Source organism: Periplaneta americana, chromosome 4 (genome assembly GCF_040183065.1).
Source record: "Periplaneta americana isolate PAMFEO1 chromosome 4, P.americana_PAMFEO1_priV1, whole genome shotgun sequence".
NCBI classification, from domain to species: Eukaryota; Metazoa; Arthropoda; class Insecta; order Blattodea; family Blattidae; genus Periplaneta; species Periplaneta americana.
Genome location: NC_091120.1, coordinates 206,327,479 through 206,349,357, shown reverse-complemented (window position 1 = coordinate 206,349,357; position 21,879 = coordinate 206,327,479). Strand labels below are relative to the sequence as shown.

Genomic DNA, 21,879 nt, shown 5'->3' with positions numbered 1-21,879 from the left:
TATAAATATGGGATGATTTAGATTCGAATTTTACAATCAATGCCAGGTGACTACATGCTGGGTTAAGGGTAAAAAAAGGACAGTGGGCAATTCCACGATGTCCTCACATAGTGACAATATTTTGTACAATTCAAGTATATATACAGGTCATTATAAAATGGGCCCATCTACAAAATTAAAAACAAAATTTTTCAGGAGAAAAACTGAATACCATTCATATTATTTTCTACGCATCAACACAACTTTCTTGAGACTATAGATTTAATGGAACTGTAGACTTCTGGCCCATAGAGCAAATATTAGTGAACAGAATAATAATCTAATCAGATGATGTGGTATGCGAAATGCAGTGATTTCCGAACTTACGAAATTAGATGGAAATCTGCCAACTACATTTCACAGCACAAGTGACTTGGCAGATACCCCTTCAGAAGACACACTGACAGGCCAGACTAAGAACATTACAATCCACACAAGACTTTAAAATGCTTCTTACATCATCTTTATGTTTTATTTAACACTTAGCCATCATAAAAACTGTTTAAAAGAAGTACATTTAAGAAAACACTTGGCACACCGGGAATCTTGCATCTATGCCTCACATCATAAGACACTAATAATTGTGAACAGTTACCTCACATGGTGGCACACGAAAATGGATTTCTTCCATTCTGTTGCCAGTGTCAATGTTGTGCAAGTAAAATGTGTCAAACTTACTACAAAATATAAGTTACTGTTAGCAATTAATATATCAATCAATTAATACATCTTGTCCCAAGCAGCAGTTGATACTGACCTGCTAGTTTTGCTGACCACTACTCCAATGATGAATGAACTCTTTCCAATACTTGAGTAGCAATCTCTGTACAAAGACAACACAATGCACTCAACCTCGTAAGTGAAGGCAGCCATATCCAACATGAAAGAGCTGTGACACCAAGCTTGTTAATTCACTAGGTCACCACGACTCTAAAGAAAGGAAAGGCTTGACAGGATGACAGATGTAATAATAAGACAGTGCGAGTTAAAATCTGTATAATAATATAACATACAAACTCCAGGGGCTCACAGTTTGGTGTTTCGTCCTCTTTACCATAAAAATATATTTTGTATATAAATCTATTGTCAGTGCAACTCATACATGAGGATCAAACAAAGCTGTTCTTTTGGAAGACACCAGCTCATGACACCGACCCATCTGTCCAAGGCACATCACATCAAGCAGCATATTCCATCCAACACAAATTTTATTGCTGTTTTGTGGTGTCTACTCAACATGCATGAAGCAGAAGCGGTGCAGGAGCTCTGGTGGCTCCTCCAACAGAAATGTTAAGGTGGTGACATTAGTAACCTATGATACGAGAGTTGTGGTAAGTATATGGCAGTGCACGCACACGCAGTCTGGCGGTCCACTACAACACACAGCACTTCTTCTTGCTCTTCTTGTAGTTGGCCTTGAGTGGGGGCCGCTCGGATAGCTGGAACTTGCGCACGATGCGCACAAGCTCGTGGAATGCCTGATCCACATTCATGCGCAGCTTGGCACTGCACTCAATATAGGGTATCTTCAGTTGCCGAGACAAATTCTGTGCCTCCAGCTGTGACACCTGCAACCAGACAGATAGAGTGGGCCACAGTAAAGATAGCATCAGGTTCTGAGTGTTCTATTACAATTATTGTAAGTAACGCTGATTAAATTTCCAATTTCTTTACTGTGTTAATCTTTAGGATTTACCTTGCTTGACTAGTTTCGAAGTCTTGTGTTTCACTGTCCAAAGCCTGGAGATCCGAAGATAGCACGGGATTCCCACTAGGCTTTGGACAATGAAGCACAAGACTTCGAAACTAGTCAAGCAAGGTAAATCCTAAAATGAACACAGTAAAGAAATTGGAAATTTAATCAGTGATATATGTGTTAGAAGTGTATGTAGAAAAATGAAGATTCTAAGTAAGCTTAAGTCATCAAAACAGTGTTGAAATAATCTTCAGTTCTTCCTCTCTATAAGTAACATATAGATCTGGTGAGTCTTAAAAGTTACATCTAACAGGAAGCAATAGGAAAGATCAACTAAATTCATTGCGAGCATCTTTCAATATAACTTACACAGTAAACTTTCCGCCCAGAATACAAAGGGATTCAGCTACTGCAATAGACAACATATATCGTAAAAGAAAGAATAGGTATATCTCAAACAACCCCAATAATTAATGGTCTTTCGGATCGTGATGCTCAACTCCTACTTACTTACTTACTGGCTTTTAAGAAACCTGCAGGTTCATTGCCCCCTCACATAAGCCCGCCATTGGTCCCTATCCTGAGCAAGATTAATCCAGTCTCTATGATCATATCCCACCTCCAGCAAATCCATTTTAATGTTATCTTCCCATCTACGTCTCGGTCTCCCCAAAGGTCTTTTCCCCCCCGGCCTCCCAACTAACACTCTATATGCATTTCTGGATTCGCCCATATGTGCTACCTCCCTTTCCATCTCAAACATCTGGATTTAATGAGGTGAAGAATACAATGTGTGCAGTTCTGTGTTGTGTAACTTTCTTCATTCTCATGTAACTTCATCCCTCTTAGCCCCACATATTTTCCTAAGCACCTTATTCTCAAACGCCCTTAACCTAAGTTTCTCTCTCGAAGTGAGAGTTCAAGTTTCACAACCATAAAGAAGACCGGTAATATAACTGTTTTATAAATTCTAACTTTCAGATTTTTTGACAGCACACTGGATGATAAAAGCTTCTCAACCGAATAATAACAGGCATTTCCCATATTTATTCTGTGTTTAATTTCCTCCCAAATATCATTTATATTTGTTACTGTTGCTCCCAGATATTTGAATTTTTCCACCTCTTCAAAGGATAAATTTCCAAATTTTATATTTCCATTTCGTACAATATTCTTGTCACGAGACATAATCATATACTTTATCTTTTCGGGATTTACTTTCAAACCTATCTCTTTACTTGCTTCCAGTAAAATTCCAGTGTTTTCCCTAATCGTTTGTGAATTTTCTGCTAACATATTCACGTCATCCGCATAGACAAGCAGCTGATGTAACCCGTTCAATTCCAAACCCTCTCTGTTATCCTAGTTGCTTCCGCCCCTCAGGCAGGCCAGCTTGGAGCAGCCCCAACGAAGCATGCACTCGTAACGGGAACTTTGTAACACTTTGTGAATTTCCATCGGTAGTGAATGTGACATTGCACGCCGTGAACCATGGCAGTTGAGCACTGAAGTGATTCAAGTTGTGGGGCCCTTTGATGAGGGCCCAAGCTCACAATATTTAGTGTCATACAATCTTTGACGTTTTACTGACACTCACTGCATAATGTGATGAAATTTACTGAAACAATTATGAATCCAGTGCACTGTCTTGAACAAAATTTACGTATTTTAAACGCGAAAAAAAGTAATGGGGACGAAATATTGGTAGGGCACGGCCCCGGGCGCTCCTGATGAAGCGTGATGTGTGGGACAAATTCTTACTTGTGACTTCACAGGATGATAAAAAGGTGGGTTACGTTTCTTGTAAACATTGTTCAACTTTGTTGTCATTCTCTTCTGCTACAACTCATCTGAAGACGTGTGTAAATTTTGCTCAGAAAGAAGAAGATCTGATTATGTGCCACTTCGTATAAAAGAGCGATTCCATGAAAATGGAACATTGATGTGAATTTTTTTAAATTAACATGGGAATATTTTTGTTGAAGAAATGTTTCTTTATGGTGTAAGTTTATTTATTCCATTAGCTAATGTTCCAAATACTCTTTGTTTTAGTCTATCTTATCATATTGCAAACACTTAAAAATGACGGAAGGACAATGCATATTTAATATCACAATTTGGACACGTCAATTTTTTTTATTTCAATCGCTCTTTTTGTAACCATATTTTGGTCTTTCCTTGAACAAAATATGAAGTAGTTGGAGTATCCTAAGGTTCTAAGTAACTTAAAAACATTACAATTATTTGTACTGAAACTTATGGTCAGTCAGTCACAATAAATATACAAAAAGTCTTCCAAATAGCACAATAACTGACAGATTACAATTTTCTTTGAATTATCACTACATCACTAACAAAAAATTATTACATCGCTAACAAAAAAGTATTAGAAAACTTTTTTCTAACATTATTTCATTTTCCGCTGCAGCACCATTCCATTAGGATTAGACGTTTGTTATAAACGCAGAAAATAAATCCTTATTTTTTACGGTGTTAGCAAGATATTTGTGTATCTTATCTGTCGCCTTCCATACAAGATAAGACATGTCGGTGAGATGACCTTGTACTGCGCTTCGTGTTTCTTACGAGGTGTTACGACAGATCGTATCTCACTTGAGGGTGCGACACTCGACCGAATTGAAGCAAGGGGGAAGAGGGGTGGAGAGGGGGAGGGAGAGATGTACAAAAAGCATCGGACTCTGGATTAAATATCTGCAGTGTACACTGCCAGTCACAGCGTCACATACCAACACAAAATTAAATTATTTTGACAAGTAAAATTTAATTTAATATGAACTCCAAAACCCGGATAAAAACTACAACAGTTACAAAAAATTGATATTAAGAGAAATGTGCATACATTTCTTAAAAGCTTTTTGGCAATAAATGCATAAAGAAGGCTCTGCCAACCCAAGAATATCATCTGGCATCCAGTATTGCAATACTGTACAAAGTTGTACATTTATAATTTCGTAATCAACATAACTGAAAACAACTCAACTTATATACAATCAGAATTTTCTACTTGGGAACCAATAAATTAAGATGTCCAACAAGGTTGACACGCACGCGCATGCGCGCACGCACACACACACGCGCACACGCACACACACACACACTCACTCTCTCTCTCTCTCTCTCATTTAATCATTCGACATTGGCATTTGGCAGTACATGGATCCATCACACCCTGGATACTGTGTTATATGCACATGATAAAATCCTTTTTTGTCAATATCGAAGATGAATTGCAATACTCTACCCAACACCTACATCTCATAGCAAAAAATTACAATTCAAAAATCTCAAGAAGAAAAACAGGTAAGTTAATGGCTTTTAAGGATAAACAGCCAGTGAGAAGTAAGATTTGCATCGATAATTTCATGCTGGAGCAGGTCAACTCCTTCAAATATTTAGGTTACACCTTAACATATCTTGAAGAGAGTGATATTTATAATAAAATACAAAATTATAATAAATCTTTGAGAATCATTAACCAAGTCTTTCCAGTCACATCACAAGAGGAACACTGACGTTATAGACGAATTAGAAATAACACCCGTTGCACAAGACTGGCTTCAGCATGTGCATATAGACAGATGCTTCACTATACACCATGAGGGAAAAGACTTATTGGAAGACCTCACAAGAGATGTTGAAGACTGTAACAGGCCACTAGGCCTACTACTTGAAAGATTATTATTATTATTATTATTATTACTACACATATTTATACTGATGGTACTCTGTACGATAATTTATAAGAAGACAGTGCTGAAGCAGGAGTCCACTGTAGTCTGTTCAGTTTTTGTGTGTCAGCAGGAATTAACACAACTCATTTCCCAGAAATAGATATACCTTGTCACAACTACTAGGCAGGGTAAACATGTTCAGACAGCAGTAATTATTATTAGTGATTTTTCTTCTGTTATTCAAGCTATAAGTTAGCATCATGCAAAGTACCGCTAGCCATAAAATACTAGACACCCAAAAAGCTATTAATATTCTTACAATGGATACATGCACACTACAGCCCACAAGGGAATGAACAGGTAGATACTTTGGCTACAAGGCTAATTTTACAAAAACCATTGTCGTATCGTTCTGAAAATTAATAATAATGTAGAAATTTCCAAAAAGAAATACCTGAAAATTTTAAAGCTGGAAGTACACATAAAACATGGTCAATTCTCCTAAATGACTCTATAATATCAGAATCACCTAGACAGAATTCAGCGGCAATGACTGGTCATGACCGCTTGGCAGCACACTTATACACAATCTGCACTGACACCAAAATTGTACTGGGAAGTGAGAAGGCGAATGGAGGTCATCCAAGAGCCTGGCAATGCTAATTATTGTGTCCCAGTGCAATTAACAGTCAGATATCAATACACATGGTAACATGTATTTCTCATTACACTATTTACAAGTTCTTACTTTAGCTGTAACTCCAATGATAAAAATTCTTTTCCTATCACGGTTGTGGTTACTTCATGTAGAATCAGCCATATTAGATTTCACTGGATGCATTATGGGTATTTATACAAAGCTACTAGTACCCTCTAGTATTGCTTGATGCCTAACTAGCAGCACAGAATGAGTGCTGATTCAAACAAGTTTTCTCATCAAATTCCGACCAGTATTATTATGAACTGGTGCCCACCCACCATCATGATGAATTTGATGAACAAAATCTGGTTCTGTGAACCAGCTATTATGGTGGAAGAAATCATGCTAACCACACAATACCTCTGTCTTGAGTCAATGAATTGTCCAACCTCTCTGGCGAATGTGACCCAAGGCCAGCATTGGCTTTACGGGCTGTCACATCCAGGATTTTATTGCAACTCATATAATTCATTATTTTATTCACTGTGCTAAAAAGTAAGGAAAAGTAGCTGGTCCTTCAAGTCTACATACATCACCTGAAGATGTCAATAACCTGTCATGGGGCTGCCTTCAATCCCAGCATAGCGCCGTGCAACATAATCACACGGGAGCCTAAAACCTCGAAGTTACTGAACTAAAGGTGTCACACGCGACAGTGCAGTAGGTATCCTGTTCATGACTTTAACTACACTTAAAATATTACAATGCTGAAAGGATATGCGCACCAGCAGAACTGTTTCACAACTTCAGGAAAACGCAAATTAATACGCAAAGAAGGAAGCCTAAACACAAATGGAGAAGATCTGCAAATTGAAAAAGAAAGCACTCGTCAGGAATGATTACATCCAGCAAAATAAGAGAAGAGGGATAATAAGAAATATGCTGTCAATATCTCCACAGATGGGAGCAAAATTAAACAAGATGTAGGATCAGGAATAATAATGTACTTGAATGTTATGCCATTAAAACAATATCTCCACAGATGGGGGCGAAACTAAACTATCTCCTCTAAGGATGACGAAAAGGGAAATTTCTTTCTTTTCTCAGTAGCTGTGACTTGTCCAGAGCAATGGGTGTGCATTTTCAAACTACATTCCTACTTCACTCTCCTAAACAATTTACTGTCATTATTACGTACATTACAAAGTAACTACAGTTGGCTTTTAATGTTGCAACATCAGTTTCAAGTTACATAAAAAAAAAAGTATTTTCTGAAGTTTTGAGCTTTTGACCTCAGAAACCATCTACAAAGCTTACTGATTGTACCACAGAGATATAGCAATATTGTATGCTACACATTTCCAAATGCATCGCTATGCCACATGTAGGTTCAATCAGTGACGTACTGGTCCAAAAAACATTTCACGCCATTACGTGCAAGTTTGAATCTGCAGATCCCTAGTTCCCATCTTAAAACACTTGCCTAGGAGCCCTCTACAACCCCTTAAATTTATTCAGTTGAATTCTGAAACATGCTGTATATATCAGCTAATTTCAATTTCAGAAGATTATACAACTTCTACAGATATGAGGGTTGACCCCTATGCTGTGGCACACAAATGACTGGAATGTGTTATGACTACATGTCAAGTTGCAAGTCTGCACATATCCACGTTGGATCATAGCAGGTGTGCAAGTGCTGCATCAGTAGAGAGCAAAGAGCTGCAAAAGAAGGGAATGTCTCCATCTCAAATTCACCAGATATAACGGGTACTTTGACAGAAACTACTGTATCTTATGGTACACTGAAAGGCAGTGTCGAATGTTTTGGAATACCCAAGGTGTTATTCTGACAGGAACCACAACAATAGGCCTTTATTATGCAAAATGAATAAAAGAAATTGCGGTACGTCATGGCAAATTGAGGCTAAAGGTTCTTTTCCACCAAGACAAGTTCCAAGTCACAAGTCCTTAGTTGCAAAGGCTGCAAATTCAACAGCAGGATTTGAATTGCTGGACCATCTACCCTACTCATCAGATCTGGTATCCAGCAACTTCAGAAACTCAAATAACATCTGTGTGGGAAGAAGTTTTGATCCAATAATGAAGTCGTGCAGTCAGTAAACCAGTGTTTTGCAGAGCTGTAAAATGTTGGAGCACTGCAGGAAGAAGTGCATCAATCAATCTACTAGGGGACTATGTGGAAAAATGAAGTCAGTTCTACAACATAGGAACCACGAGGTATTGGGTTTACTTTAAGCACAGGTTTTCCTTGTTAACTTTCTGCACTATGCTGACACTTTGCATTGTCAATGTCCATTACTGAGTTCTCTGAACTGCATTTTAAATAATTTTCCTTGTTGAAGCATATCTGCTGAAGAAAAATTCGTACGATTTGTGTTTGTGTTTCATACATTTCTCTCATTCTCGGTCTTTAAATGTACTACCCGATGAGACATGGAATTTATTCTTTTTAGCCACATTTTTTATATTACAGAGAATGGATTTTGCTTCTGCATTGGACTGACACCATACAAACAACAACTGAATAGACTCAGTCGACTATAGTGGACTTTATGCTCGACCATGCCAAAATGTAGTAATTATACACCTGGCAGCAGTCCTTTAATGCTTGTCATTAAAGTATACCTACTCATTAAAGTACAGGTGTTCAGCCAATGACAACTCAGCTTACAGGTGTTCAGCCAATGACAACTCAGCTTACAGGTGTTCAGCCAATGACAAGTCAGCTTTGTACCGTTATAAAACCACAAGTATCGATTATTCTCGGATATGCAATCGAAAGAGAATTAGCGAAAAATCACGGAGGCTGGAAATCCAATACTGTCGCAGAAGGTTATGTTCTGTTACTATAATAATTAGCGTTAATTGTAAGTAATATTCAAATAAATTCAATTTGTCATCTCGTTTTTCAATGTCGAATTCAATAATCAAGGTTATATCAAGTTTAACGGGATTACATCAAGGTTAATGACATTATTGTTCCTCGGAAAAAATCAATACTTTCGCGTCTGCGCACATCTCACAATTCACGACCTAGAACAAGGTCATTCCGATCTTGTCAGATACAAATAAAATGTATACATCTGAATAATTTCAAGTTAGAAATATGGTTGAGCATAAAAAGTCGTATGAAACTTGCCTATAATGGTAATTAAGACGCTCGTATGAATATTATGAAAATCGCTTAAGCTCATTTCATAAATATCCATACTTGCGTCTTAATTACTATCATTATAGGCTCGTTGCATAATGTACTATTATGTTGTCAGCAAAGAGCTGGATACATTAGGAAGATTGATTCTTATTCTCATACATTTCTCTCATCAAGAAAGGTACCCGTTTCTTGCCACTTACGCAGCAAAACCTGTGTAAACAGAACTCGTACAGCTTCTTCTACTAGATATGTTTCAGCACAGCAGCGCTGTGTATCTGTGATTCAAAATAAGTTTTCCTCACTACAGTTCAGGTAACCCACTGCAATGCAAAGTTCCAGCAGAATTGTTCTGCTGGCTTGGTGCAGACTCTTGCCTATGCACTGTGTCCTGCACTGGACTCAACAGGAAAAAACTACCCAACATGCTACCTGCCAGCAAAAATACTGGTTACGTTAGTTCTGACTATCTCTGCATAAATCCAAGAAATTAAGGCATTTGCTCAAGACAAGGAATGAAACATCACCAATAAATACTTTCTTGGTGATATACCAAACAGTGCACTTGAACCAAATGTAATCTTTTTGAGAGATTTCATTGCCGAGCATACTCCATTTTATAACTGCAAGATAAACAATCGGCATGGAACAAATATTGCTAGAATTATACATAGCACCTCCTGCTATGACACATATTACACTAGAAACTAACATATAATTTTATGTACCAGCTGTCCATCAGCTTGCCGAAAGAGGACCTACTGAACAAAATGACACCAATGGCCTACACACGGGAAAGAATAGTGGTACTGAAAATAATTATAAATTACGAAATAATCTAGCACACGATTATGAAACATATTTAACACAAAAATTGAATTTTTAAAGCATGTCACATGACATCATAGTGAATTATTTTCTATTTACATAATTTAAAATACAACAGTTGGTAATTCATGTTCATCTACCACACCCACCAGTCGCTGGTGCTCCAGGTCTGCCTTGTTGCCCACCATCAGCATGGGAAACTCATCGCGGTCTTTGACACGCAGAATCTGGCGGTGGAACTTGTACATTTCGTCAAAGCTGGCCTTGTCTGTGACAGCGAACACCAGCAGGAAGCCCTCCCCCGAGCGCATGTACTGCTCACGCATGGCACTGAACTCCTCCTGGCCTGCTGTGTCCAGGACTGCACACAAACATCAAGCAGAGAACTCGGATCTATTTTATTTACTGTTCATGTTTACATTAGGTTTGTTTCTGCAGCAGTTTCCAACTCAGCACGTGCACATCGACTTTTCTGCTCGTGCAGCAATAACTTCAAACTCTTACCACTTGCTGGTTGAAGTCAGGCATTCTTGTAGCAAATCAAACCATGACCAAACCATTTCCTGATGACCAGAAAAAATTGCGGATCAAGTGCAACCAATTTAAAAAACACACTGAAGCATGAACATTAAGATGGAACATTGTGCTTTACTTTTATCCACTGGACTGGTACACATGTGCTTTTTGCATTAATATTTTATGTTTCCATGGTTATCTATATTTACATATTCAATATAAGAGATTAGAAAATTATTTTACAGGACATGAGTATTCATCCAAAGATTGTTTGAAATTAATTTCAATTCAAACCGATCGTCTCTGATCATGTGCAATAGTTTAGGTTGGAACAGTTTTTCAAACAGCTGTCAAACCATCACAAACTCGCTGCAGAAAGAAACCTAATATGTTATAGATATGCTAACCATTCTGACTTGGTCACTGGAAACAACATCATTCACAGCTTCCTGGCATGCACAGACTTCCTTGTCCTCTAATACAATCCACTCATTTGTTCTTATAGAATGTGATGCTGGTCCATACCCCAATGCAGGTACAAGACTGTCAGAATGTTAAAAACCAAGACTCAAGCTATCTAGCACAATATGCTGGTATTCATTTTTACCATTGTTTCTGGGTTTCAAGTAGTAGAAATTAACAAGATTCTTGCTATGTTGTGTTACATTTCAATGTGCTTCGTAACCTATGTTGGTAGGTTTCTAGTAACTAGGTCACTAGACTAACTGAAATCCATTTTCAATCTGAGCAAGAAGAAACCAGAGAAAGCACAAGACCTCACTAGAAGTCAGAAACTAGTCACTAAAACGGAGTACCATAACCGTTTCATTACTCAACACAAGTTTAACCACATCATTAGTGATCAGGGTTGCCAGATTCTACCATGAGGAATCCAGGACAGGTGCGTACCTTAACATGACTACATATTGCAATACAACTAATTTTATTCGTTTTATGTATTTCAACTGAACTTTTAATTTTGTTACTAATAGCTACATTATGAAGTTTCCTTTATAAATCATTATAAAGTCTGGAAAATATTGTCATATTACAGCCTGATCTATATAGAAAAAATGCAAGGTTCACAAGGTTCGAAAACTCAAAATAGGATTCAAACCATTATAACAAAATAATAATAAAATAAATCTATACTCGGAGGTGGTGATACATAAAGGCGAAATAGGCTGCCACCTACAGTCTCGCGCCTGAAAAGGCTGCATGACTACCAGTATTAAAAATTTGATTTTTCATTCAGATACCTGTGTTTCTTTTTATTTACTGTTATTTCTTCTTCTGTTTCCACATTCTTATTTATTTTCATCCTTAATGAAATATAATAACAATTGACACCAGAGTCTAGTTTTCAAAGTGCAGTCAACACTGCATCCATTCATTCATTCCTTCTCACTCGATTGTCTTTCTTGGAACTCATATTTCCATTCCTCCACTCCACGTGCACGTTCGATTAACAATGAGATATTATAAACAAAGATAAAACTGAAATAATTATCAAAATTATTAAATTAAATTTGAAATGTTCAACACACTTTATACAACGCAAGTAAATATATATTTTCAGTAATTATAAAGTTTATAAATATTCCATTATGGCTATCTAATAATGAATATAAAGTTACCTCACTCTGTCACTCAATATAAATTACAATTAGCCATATTTATGTTACGAGCAATATCATAGTTAACATCTGTTCTTGTTACAGTAAAGTTCCAGTGTAATTTATTCATTTATACTTTCCCAATAGTTTTCATTTTCTTTAAGTTTACAGTATTATGTCTTCGTTGTAATGTCCGGGAGAGAACGCGGCAGAGGTAAAAAATTCTAATCAGGCCATTTAAAAAGGCAAAAACGGGCTGCAACAGAGCAATTATTGAGAAAACAATTATGCAGTTCAATGTTGAAATATATTAAGATTGATGAAGTACCTGTAACTGAGCATTCTGCTATTCGACCCTTCAAGAACCTCCCACTTCTACAAATAGTGAGTACAATCAAGTATTGTAAATAGTGACACTAGTGGTGCGTCTTCTGATGAAAACGCTAATGCAGCAGGTGCAATAGTATTAATTTTTGTAAATTATTCATTGTAATCTGTGTCCTCCATTTTGTTATTATTATTTTCAATTATTTAGTTAATTCGTACCATAGTTGTTCATTTTATTGTATTAATTGTATCACTGTGCTGGACTTTTATTGGCCAATGGCTGTTGTCCAGCACATAAATATCAATAAATAAATAAATAAATATTGGTAGAGCACCTTGAATATAAGTTTGTCTACGACCTCGCAAATCCTAGTACCGCCACTGTCTCTAAATGGGTATATTTATTTTTAACTTCAATCAATTTTGCTACTTAAGTATAAAATTTAAATGTGCAGCTTTGGTATATTCAGTTAATATTCTAATATGTACAGAGCCACTAACGAATGCAGCAAAATGTCTTTTTGGGTTGCTAGACCTAGCACGCATGGAAGAATTCAACTGATAATTTCCAGTAATAGTAAAAAAAACATATTAGTCATAATTTTATTGCAACACTTTGAAAGGGCTTTCTTCAACTTGTGGTAATCCTTCTTAACTAAATTTTTCTCAGACTTCACTTGCTATATTATAATGAGGAACAAAGACACAAAATAGATATGATCCATTCCTTTATTATCCCACCACTCTCATCGTATCTTTATTAATCATTCAAGATCACATTCAAATGTTTGCAACTCTCACTGTACATCATTAATTCGATTTAAACCTGTGTCACAATATTTAAAAATCTTGTAATTATTAACCAAAATTTAACAAACCTCTTTTTCACTGCAGTACTCATTTCACTTATACCATTAAAACTAATCAAATAAAATATTACAACTAACTTTCATGCAAATTTGTATAATTATTCATTTTATCATCATTACAGAATGTACGAGTATTTAAACTTTTTTTTTCGAATAGGAGTGAAGTACCTTTATAATTTCCTCGTCCTCCCTATCTCTTAGACATTTTAAAACAAAATAAAAGAAGGCTATTTCATAGTACATAGAATTTATGGCTGTACTCGTACAATATAAACAGGAGTATACTATCATACTACAAAATAGTAACAGAAAACATTTCAACAATGAAGTGCCTGCGTAACACAGGCAACAATGCATTGCCACATGTATCCACAGATCTGTCTTGCACAATATTTTCCTGTATGAAAATTATATGGACAGTATAGTCGTTACAAGTCCCTACGAACATCATTACATTTCATAGACAGGAGAAGGAAAAAGAAAAATTTCATTTCACCATAATTATCTGCATAAATACTCACTGTCGAGCTTGGCAGGGATGTCATCAATGACGCACTGCTTAGTGTACGAATCCTCAATTGTGGGATCATAATCCGTCACGAAGTAACTCTGCAACAAACAAAGTTAAACCCTTTCTGTTTGAATATTAATAGTGGAATCTATCACAACTTGAAATTGGGAATTTTAACTGAACACTAGACCTACAATTTAAACACTCAACTGTTTGCAGATCATGAAGTGGTATCACATGATAAAATTACAATGAGTTGTATCCCAATTAAATAAAATGGTAAATAGAAAATTTGAAGCAAATTTCAAATTTTCAAGAGAAAGCCGCTAAATTAAAATCCACACCTGAGAACAGTAATAAGTACTGGACTCATCTAAAAGCTGTACAAGGGGCAACAGCAGAAGAAACAACAGGATAAGAATTAAGAAACCTTGGATCACAGAGAAAATGTTGGAGAAGATGAAGGAAAGGTGAAAATGGAAGAACATCAACACAGAAAAAGATAGAACAAACTACAGGAAACTTAACATCGAACTAAGAAGAGAAAATGATACGGACAAAGAAGACTAGATGAAAGAGAAATGTAAGACATCAAAGATCTAGATCTAGAAAAGAAAGATATTATTTAATGTACCGCAAAGTAAAATGTTTGGACTTCACAAATAAGTGACAAGAGATAGATATACTGTGTGCTTCACTTGTAAAGGACAACACTGTGACAAGAGATAGGTATATTGTGTGCTTCACTTGTAAAGGACAACACTGTGACAAGAGACAGGTATACTGTGTGCTTCACTTGTAAAGGACAACACTGTGACAAGAGACAGGTATACTGTGTGCTTCACTTGTAAAGGACAACACTGTGACAAGAGATAGGTATATTGTGTGCTTCACTTGTAAAGGACAACACTGTGACAAGAGATAGGTATACTGTGTGCTTCACTTGTAAAGGACAACACTGTGACAAGAGATAGGTATACTGTGTGCTTCACTTGTAAAGGACAACACTGTGACAAGAGATAGGTATACTGTGTGCTTCACTTGTAAAGGACAACACTGTGACAAGAGATAGGTATACTGTGTGCTGTGTGCTTCACTTGTAAAGGACAACACTGTGACAAGAGATAGGCCCACTGTGTAAGGTAAGAGCACCTATAGTCGATAGGACACCTATAGTTGACACCAATTTTTTAAATATTTGAAATAAGGTTAAATGTATCTGAAGGAGATCATGAATAAATCTGCTAACACTGTTGAACCCTTTCCTCTGCAACATCATTACTTGTGTGTCCATTACATTTGGATCATGGTGGACTGAAGAAGTGTGTGTTTAGAATGAAGTAGATATAGTGAATGGCTTAACAAAATCACAAGAAGGTATACATTTGACTTTTGCTTAAGATACATTTCTTTGCTTTTATATACTAGTTACATGCATTTTAGGATACAGAATATGTAATATGGTTGTTATTTCTTGTTGTTACAAAAAAAAAAACACGTTCTTAACCTAGTAGTAGGGATGTCAGGCATAGGTATTTATAATTTGTGTTTTCCCTAAGGCTGACAGTTATGTCAAAACTTTAAGTTCTCAACTAAATATTACATTTTATAACTAGTTTGAACATGCTTCCCACAGTGTGCATGAATATCTTCATTTTTTTTGTCTACAACTCTTAGAACCTATAGTTGACAGGGTCTGTCAATCTTAAGTACCCAATGTGTCAGCTTTAGGAGACAATATTGAAAAATCTTTTTTTAGACAAAACATGGCTCCTAAAAATAATTCAATAATATTCCCAGCATTCAACAGGTAAAGCACGTCTGTTGGAGAAGCATGTATCTGGTTTGATGAAGAAATTGGGATGGACACGTTGAAAACTTTCCAGGAAAATAATGGAGCCTGCCAAGCTTCACAGAGGATTCTCTGGAAGAAGGTAAATATTCTACAGCTACAACAAAACATACTAATAGATATGAATTTATTAGAGCTACAACCTCAAACAGAAGCTCCTAGGCCCATGACAACACAGCCAGTTCAACCAGAATCACCTATGCTCACATCACAGCCAGTTCAACCAGAATCACCTATGCTTACAACACCATAGCCAGTTCAACCAGAATCACCTATGCTCACAACAACACAGCCAGTTCAACCAGAATCACCTATGCTCACAACAACACAGCCAGTTCAACCAGAATCACCTATGCTCACAACACCACAGCCAGTTCAACCAGAATCACCTATGCTCACAACACCATAGCCAGTTCAACCAGAATCACCTATGCTCACAACACCACAGCCAGTTCAACCAGAATCACCTGTGCTCACAACACCACAGCCAGTTCAACCAGAATCACCTATGCTCACAACAACACAGCCAGTTCAACCAGAATCACCTATGCTCACAACAACACAGCCAGTTCAACCAGAATCACCTATGCTCACAACACCACAGCCAGTTCAACCAGAATCACCTATGCTCACAACAACACAGCCAGTTCAACCAGAATCACCTATGCTCACAACACCACAGCCAGTTCAACTATTAGAACATCCTTCACTGTCAGAAGACAAAGCACCTGAAATGGCATCCACAAGCAAGGATTTTGTGCCTTCACCGTTCAAAAGGAATTTATTTTGGCTCTGCCTTGTTGAAATAAATGCCCCAAAAAGAAAGAGAGAAAGAATGTCTGCTGTAATTACCTCACCATAAGCATTAGAATATCTTTAAAAGGAAGATAATAACAAGAAACTAGAAAAAGAGAAAAGAATGGAAGAGAGCAAGGAAAGAAAAAAGGATTGTTCAAAAGAAGAAAAAGTAGCAGCAATGGAAGAAAGAGAGAGAAATGCCAGAGTCAGAAAGCTCAGACAAAAGTGCAGTTTCATTGATGAATACTAGTGACTCTGAATGGTGTGAGGAGGATTCTGATGAGATGACGATAGAAAGTCTTGAGCAAGGAAATCTTAAAGAAGGGAATTTCATAGTTTGTGAATTTGCTGGGGGAAAGAGAAGTACATCCAGACTTACTTACCTATGTATTGTTCAAGAAATAATAGAATATGTAATAAAAGTAATGGGGTTGAAAAGCGTTAATGCAAGTAAAGCAGAATTTGAAGCTGATGAAAATGACATTTCTTGCATACTGGTATATTATAATCAAATAATTGGGTATGTAGAGACTCCAGAGCAGACTGTAAGGGGGGAATGGATAACATGTGTGTTCAAAAAGCGACAATGTCAAGGAGAAATAACTGGATCTTTCTTTGTCTTAAACTGATGTTTTAAAGTCTTTGTAATAAATTAAACTTGTTTTGTTTTAAAGTAATAATAATACAATTAAAGCTTAGTAACTTATATAAGGTCTTTTATTATGTATACATATACAAAATACCTCTAAATCCTACTCACATAATTTTCTTGAGGATATGAAAAATGTGTCAACTATAGGTTCTAGACATGTCAGCTTTAGGGTCCGTTCTATTTTCAGGTGCCAACTACAGGTGCATGTCAAGAGGTTATTGTTAAATTTATTTTTGAATATAACTATTCACAATGTAACTAATAACACTTATGTAGGTTAAAGTAGGAATTTTCAGGTGTCAGAATTCTTTCTTACGGTATTGTACAGTCGGAGAATTGAAAAAAAAAAAAAAACAAGTACACAATTCCTTAACATGTCGACTACCAGTGCTCTTACCTTACATGACTTGTAAAGGACAGCACTGTGAAAAGAGATAGGCCCACGGTGTATATGACTTGTACAGGACATTGTGAGTTTAAAGAGATAGCTAGGTCCAGTGTGTACATGACTTGTAGGCCTACAGGCCAACGCTGTGAGTTTCAAGAGCTAGGTCCACTCTGCACATCACTTGTCATTTTTCATTTTTGTTTTGTTTGCTACTGTAAAGAAAATAAGTACGAAAATAGACTGTGATTGAGGAAGACTTGGAAACAAGTGGTAGGATGTCAGGATAAAACTCTATCTTCAATTTTGAAACTTTTGTCAGATGTGATGGAAGAAACGCAGATCTTTCTGAACATCTTTTGGCAATTAAGCACAATAGAGATCCAGGGCACATACATAACCGAATATAAACATATATTTTAATTAAATGTTCGTTTTCTCAGGATGGACACATTTTCAGCCTCTTCACATCCTAACAGGAAAATATCTCCTGGACCTCTATTATGGGAAAATGGTGGCATGGCCAATGCTTACTACATAATTATCCATCATCTCTTAATGTAGGCCTACTCAGTTGAAATATGTCCTATCAACACCAGTTTCTGGAGCAAGACAATTTTCTAATGGACAAAAGACGAAGTACAGTAGTGTTATTTTACACACGATTATTACGAGGCGTGTTCTTAAAGTAAGTTCCGTTTTCAATTATAGCCGTCACTTTGCTGCAATCGTTATTTTGCGCATGCGTGTTTTCTTCTTCAGTCCTCAGGCAAGCTGTGCCTGCAGTTTCAGAGCTTCAGTCCGTGTGTGTGGTTAGTTGTGATCAGTTGAAATGTTTAAAGTGATCGAGCACCCCGCCAACTGTGAGATGCGGTCTGTTATCTGTTTCTTGAATGCGAGAAACATCAAACCAACTTTGTGAGGTGTATGGTGATGATGCCATTAGTGATGGAATGGTCAAGAGATGGGTTAGGAAGTTCAACGAGGGCCGCGTCTCTGTGCATGACGAGCAGCGTACCGGTCGGCCATCTTTGATCAATGACGATTTGGTGCGTGCTGTCGATGAAAAAATTCATGAGGGCAGGAGGTTCACAATTTCTTCACTTTCCTTGAATTTTCCACAAATGTCGCGGAGTGTTCTCTACAAAATTGTGACAGATCAATTACGATATCGAAAATTGTGCTCACGATGGGTACCCAAGATAATCACCGAGAAACACAAAACCAAACGAGCTTCCAGTGCATTGAGCTTTCTCACACATTACAGTGAGCAAGGCGATGAGTTTCTTAATCATATCGTGACAGGTGACGAGACTTGGGTGTCTCACATGACACCTGAATCGAAGCAGCTGTCCATGGAATGGAGGCACACTTCATCGCCAAGGAAAAAGAAATTCAAACAAACCATGTCAACACGCAAGATCATGTGCACTGTTTTTTGGGACAGAAAAGGAGTCCTACTCATCGAATTCTTGCCTAGGGGTAAAACCATTAATAGAGAAATCTATTGTCAGAACTTGAAGAAGCTCCATCGCGCAATTCAGAACAAGAGACGTGAGATGCTGACTGACGGAGTTGTGTTGCTTCATGACAACGCTCGGCCACACACAGCTCATGACACCCAAAATCTCATCTCGAAATTTGGCTGGGAACAAATTGACCATCCCCCTTACAGCCCGGATTTGGCTCCGAGTGACTTTCATCTCTTCCTGCACCTCAAGAAGTTCCTCGGTGGTCAACGTTTTGATGGCGACGATGAAGTGAAAACAGCAGTGCAGGAGTGGTTCGCATCGCAGGCGGGCGAATTCTACAATGAGAGGATAGAAAGACTTGTGTCACGACTCGATAAATGCCTCAATAATGGTGGAGATTATGTTGAGAAGTAATTGAAGTGTGGGGAATACAATGCAACAAAAATGGTTTGTAAATATCTTCCAGTTTACTTACTGCACCCTTTTCGAACTTACTTTAAGTACACGCCTCGCATGAGTAGGATGCAATGCCAATTAGGCCTATGTCAGATTGAAATATTAATTCTCATAATTTATTATTAACAGAAATGTCAAATGTCTAGTACATATGTTTCATTATTTTGCCGGTCACCGACTCTTAAATGTCAAGCAGCTTATCTCAGTCATGGGCGTCAGCAATTAAAAAAACATTAACAAGCTTTTGCTATCTCTTTTCACCCTCACCGATAACTGTGACGTTGCATACATGAAATAAAAGATCTGTGTATTTTAGGTTTTATAGTGCTCCAACCAGGAGAATATGCGGCGAGGCGCGCAGGGGCATCTATCGCTCGCAGATGAATTCAACACATGTGATTGGCCGTCGATAAGACGAGTCTTTCAACTACATCAGACTTGAAAACATTGCCCTTGTATTGCTCAATAGAACATTACATTACGATTTTGTGCCCGACTGCTGCTTTCTTGTTGACTAGTAGCGTGGTATAGGCTGTCACGCCTCGCCCTAGTGTTGTTCAGACGCGTTCTCCGGTTGGAGCACAGTATTTGGTCACGGAATTTATTTTAAGTGCCGAAAGTTTTCTGTTTCAAGAGCTAAAAATCTGAAATGCAGTATTGATTCTGTATTGTTGTGGAAAATGCCAAATGAATCACTTTATAAGATTTTTCTCGTTGTTTATACCTAATATGGGTTGACACCGTCCGCAACAGTCACTTTCCACAGTGACGTCCAAACGTGGGAGGACCGCCGGTGACGTCACCGACTTGCGTCATCATTTCCTGGCGTCCGGAGAGCAATTGACCTTTATCAGTGGGACTGACCTAGATTCGCAGCCTTCCCGCCCACACGGGTCGATCCCGGTCCATCCTCGCACGGCGCTTTGGGGTAGGTCACAGCCCCTTTACTTACTACCGCTGATAAGGCGTAAATGAGTAATGTGACAAGTGACGTAATCCGGAGACATACGAAAAAAACTTGAAGAATTTGGTTGCGGTGGCCTCGCTCCTTATATGTGCAGAGAGAGCGACGGCGTCTGCGAGTTGCTCAGGTGGGAAGAACGATCACAAAAGACAGCATCTATTGCGATTATTTGCACCGACCAATGTTTACGTTGGCCCAGACAAGGATAAAATTAGCCACAACAAATAAATAATACGTCAACATGCTATCTTTTATAGATCCTGAGTCAACTGTTGTTTTTTCATGTTTTAATAAAGGTTCAACTACACTGATAACTCAAATCTACGTAGCAATCATATACGTAAAATGGAATATCTCGTAATGTCACTTACCTGGATGAACTGTATCGTGATGGCTGACTTGCCAACGCCACCCCCACCCACGACCACCAACTTATAAGTCTGCGCGTAGCTGAGCCGGTCGCCCTGCTTGGACATCTTGATCAAATATCACCGAAGCACACTCGATTACTAAACCCACTTCATACTAAATAATGGCTGCGGATACTCGATCTGCCCACTTCCAAAGCGGCAGCCTTCGGAGTTCAACTTTTCCCCATGCTATGCCAAATACCCAATAGAGTGCAGCACAATATGAGAGAGATTGTACTTTCCCAACGAGTTAGAAAGAGAAAGATATCCTTCTCTTCCTAACTCGTACTTTTTTATCCTCTCAGTACTTTCCTATATAGGGTGCAGATACTTGCATTGGTAATATTTTTGTTAACCTCTCAGGTAATATCCAAAGAGTTTATTTGTAATACTCACTAGAGACCAATGAGCTCGTTGCTAGAGACATTAGCGTAAGTGGAAGAAAAATGTCAAAAATTGAAAGGGGAGGGAGCGTTTGCGGCGCGACATTTGAAAACAGCACCACAACAGTACATTGATGCAGTCTGGTGACAGGCACTATTTTAAACTTCTTTTACCAAAGATGGGTTGTGATGAAATAAAGGTGAATGACAGAGGAGCGCTATATTTGTTGAAGTATTATATGACTCATCTTTGGCAATATTATAAAATAAATAAAATTATCCATATATATATATATATATATATATATATATATATATATATATATATATATATATATATATACTCGGGATAAGTAAGTGAAATACTGAATAATGGCAATGCCAACTGAATTTTCAGTATTACCACAGTCTAGTATATACAGTCACGAAGCTCAATGCGTAGGGAATATGCATCTATAGATAGTTGATCGCCACTATCGCCTCATCACATACAATGTGAAACAGACCAGCACAGTCTATTGTTCCTAGTACCCTCATCAACTCAAACTTCGTGACTGTATATTCTACACTGTGGTATCACCGATATTGTTTTAAGGAC

At 37.6% G+C, this 21,879-nt stretch overlaps 1 protein-coding gene across 1 annotated transcript; it reads right to left on the bottom strand.

Moving 5' to 3' along the window:
• Positions 1–1,020: 1,020 nt before the first annotated feature.
• Positions 1,021–21,170, bottom strand: Ras64B (ras-like protein 2). The gene is made up of 4 exons (XM_069824894.1): positions 20,860–21,170; positions 13,920–14,007; positions 10,220–10,431; positions 1,021–1,607 (listed from the first exon to the last, which is right to left on the bottom strand). The coding sequence occupies exons 1-4, from the start codon at positions 20,962–20,964 to the stop codon at positions 1,413–1,415; spliced, it is 600 nt and encodes a 199-aa protein (XP_069680995.1). The 5' UTR covers positions 20,965–21,170; the 3' UTR covers positions 1,021–1,412.
• Positions 21,171–21,879: the final 709 nt, after the last annotated feature.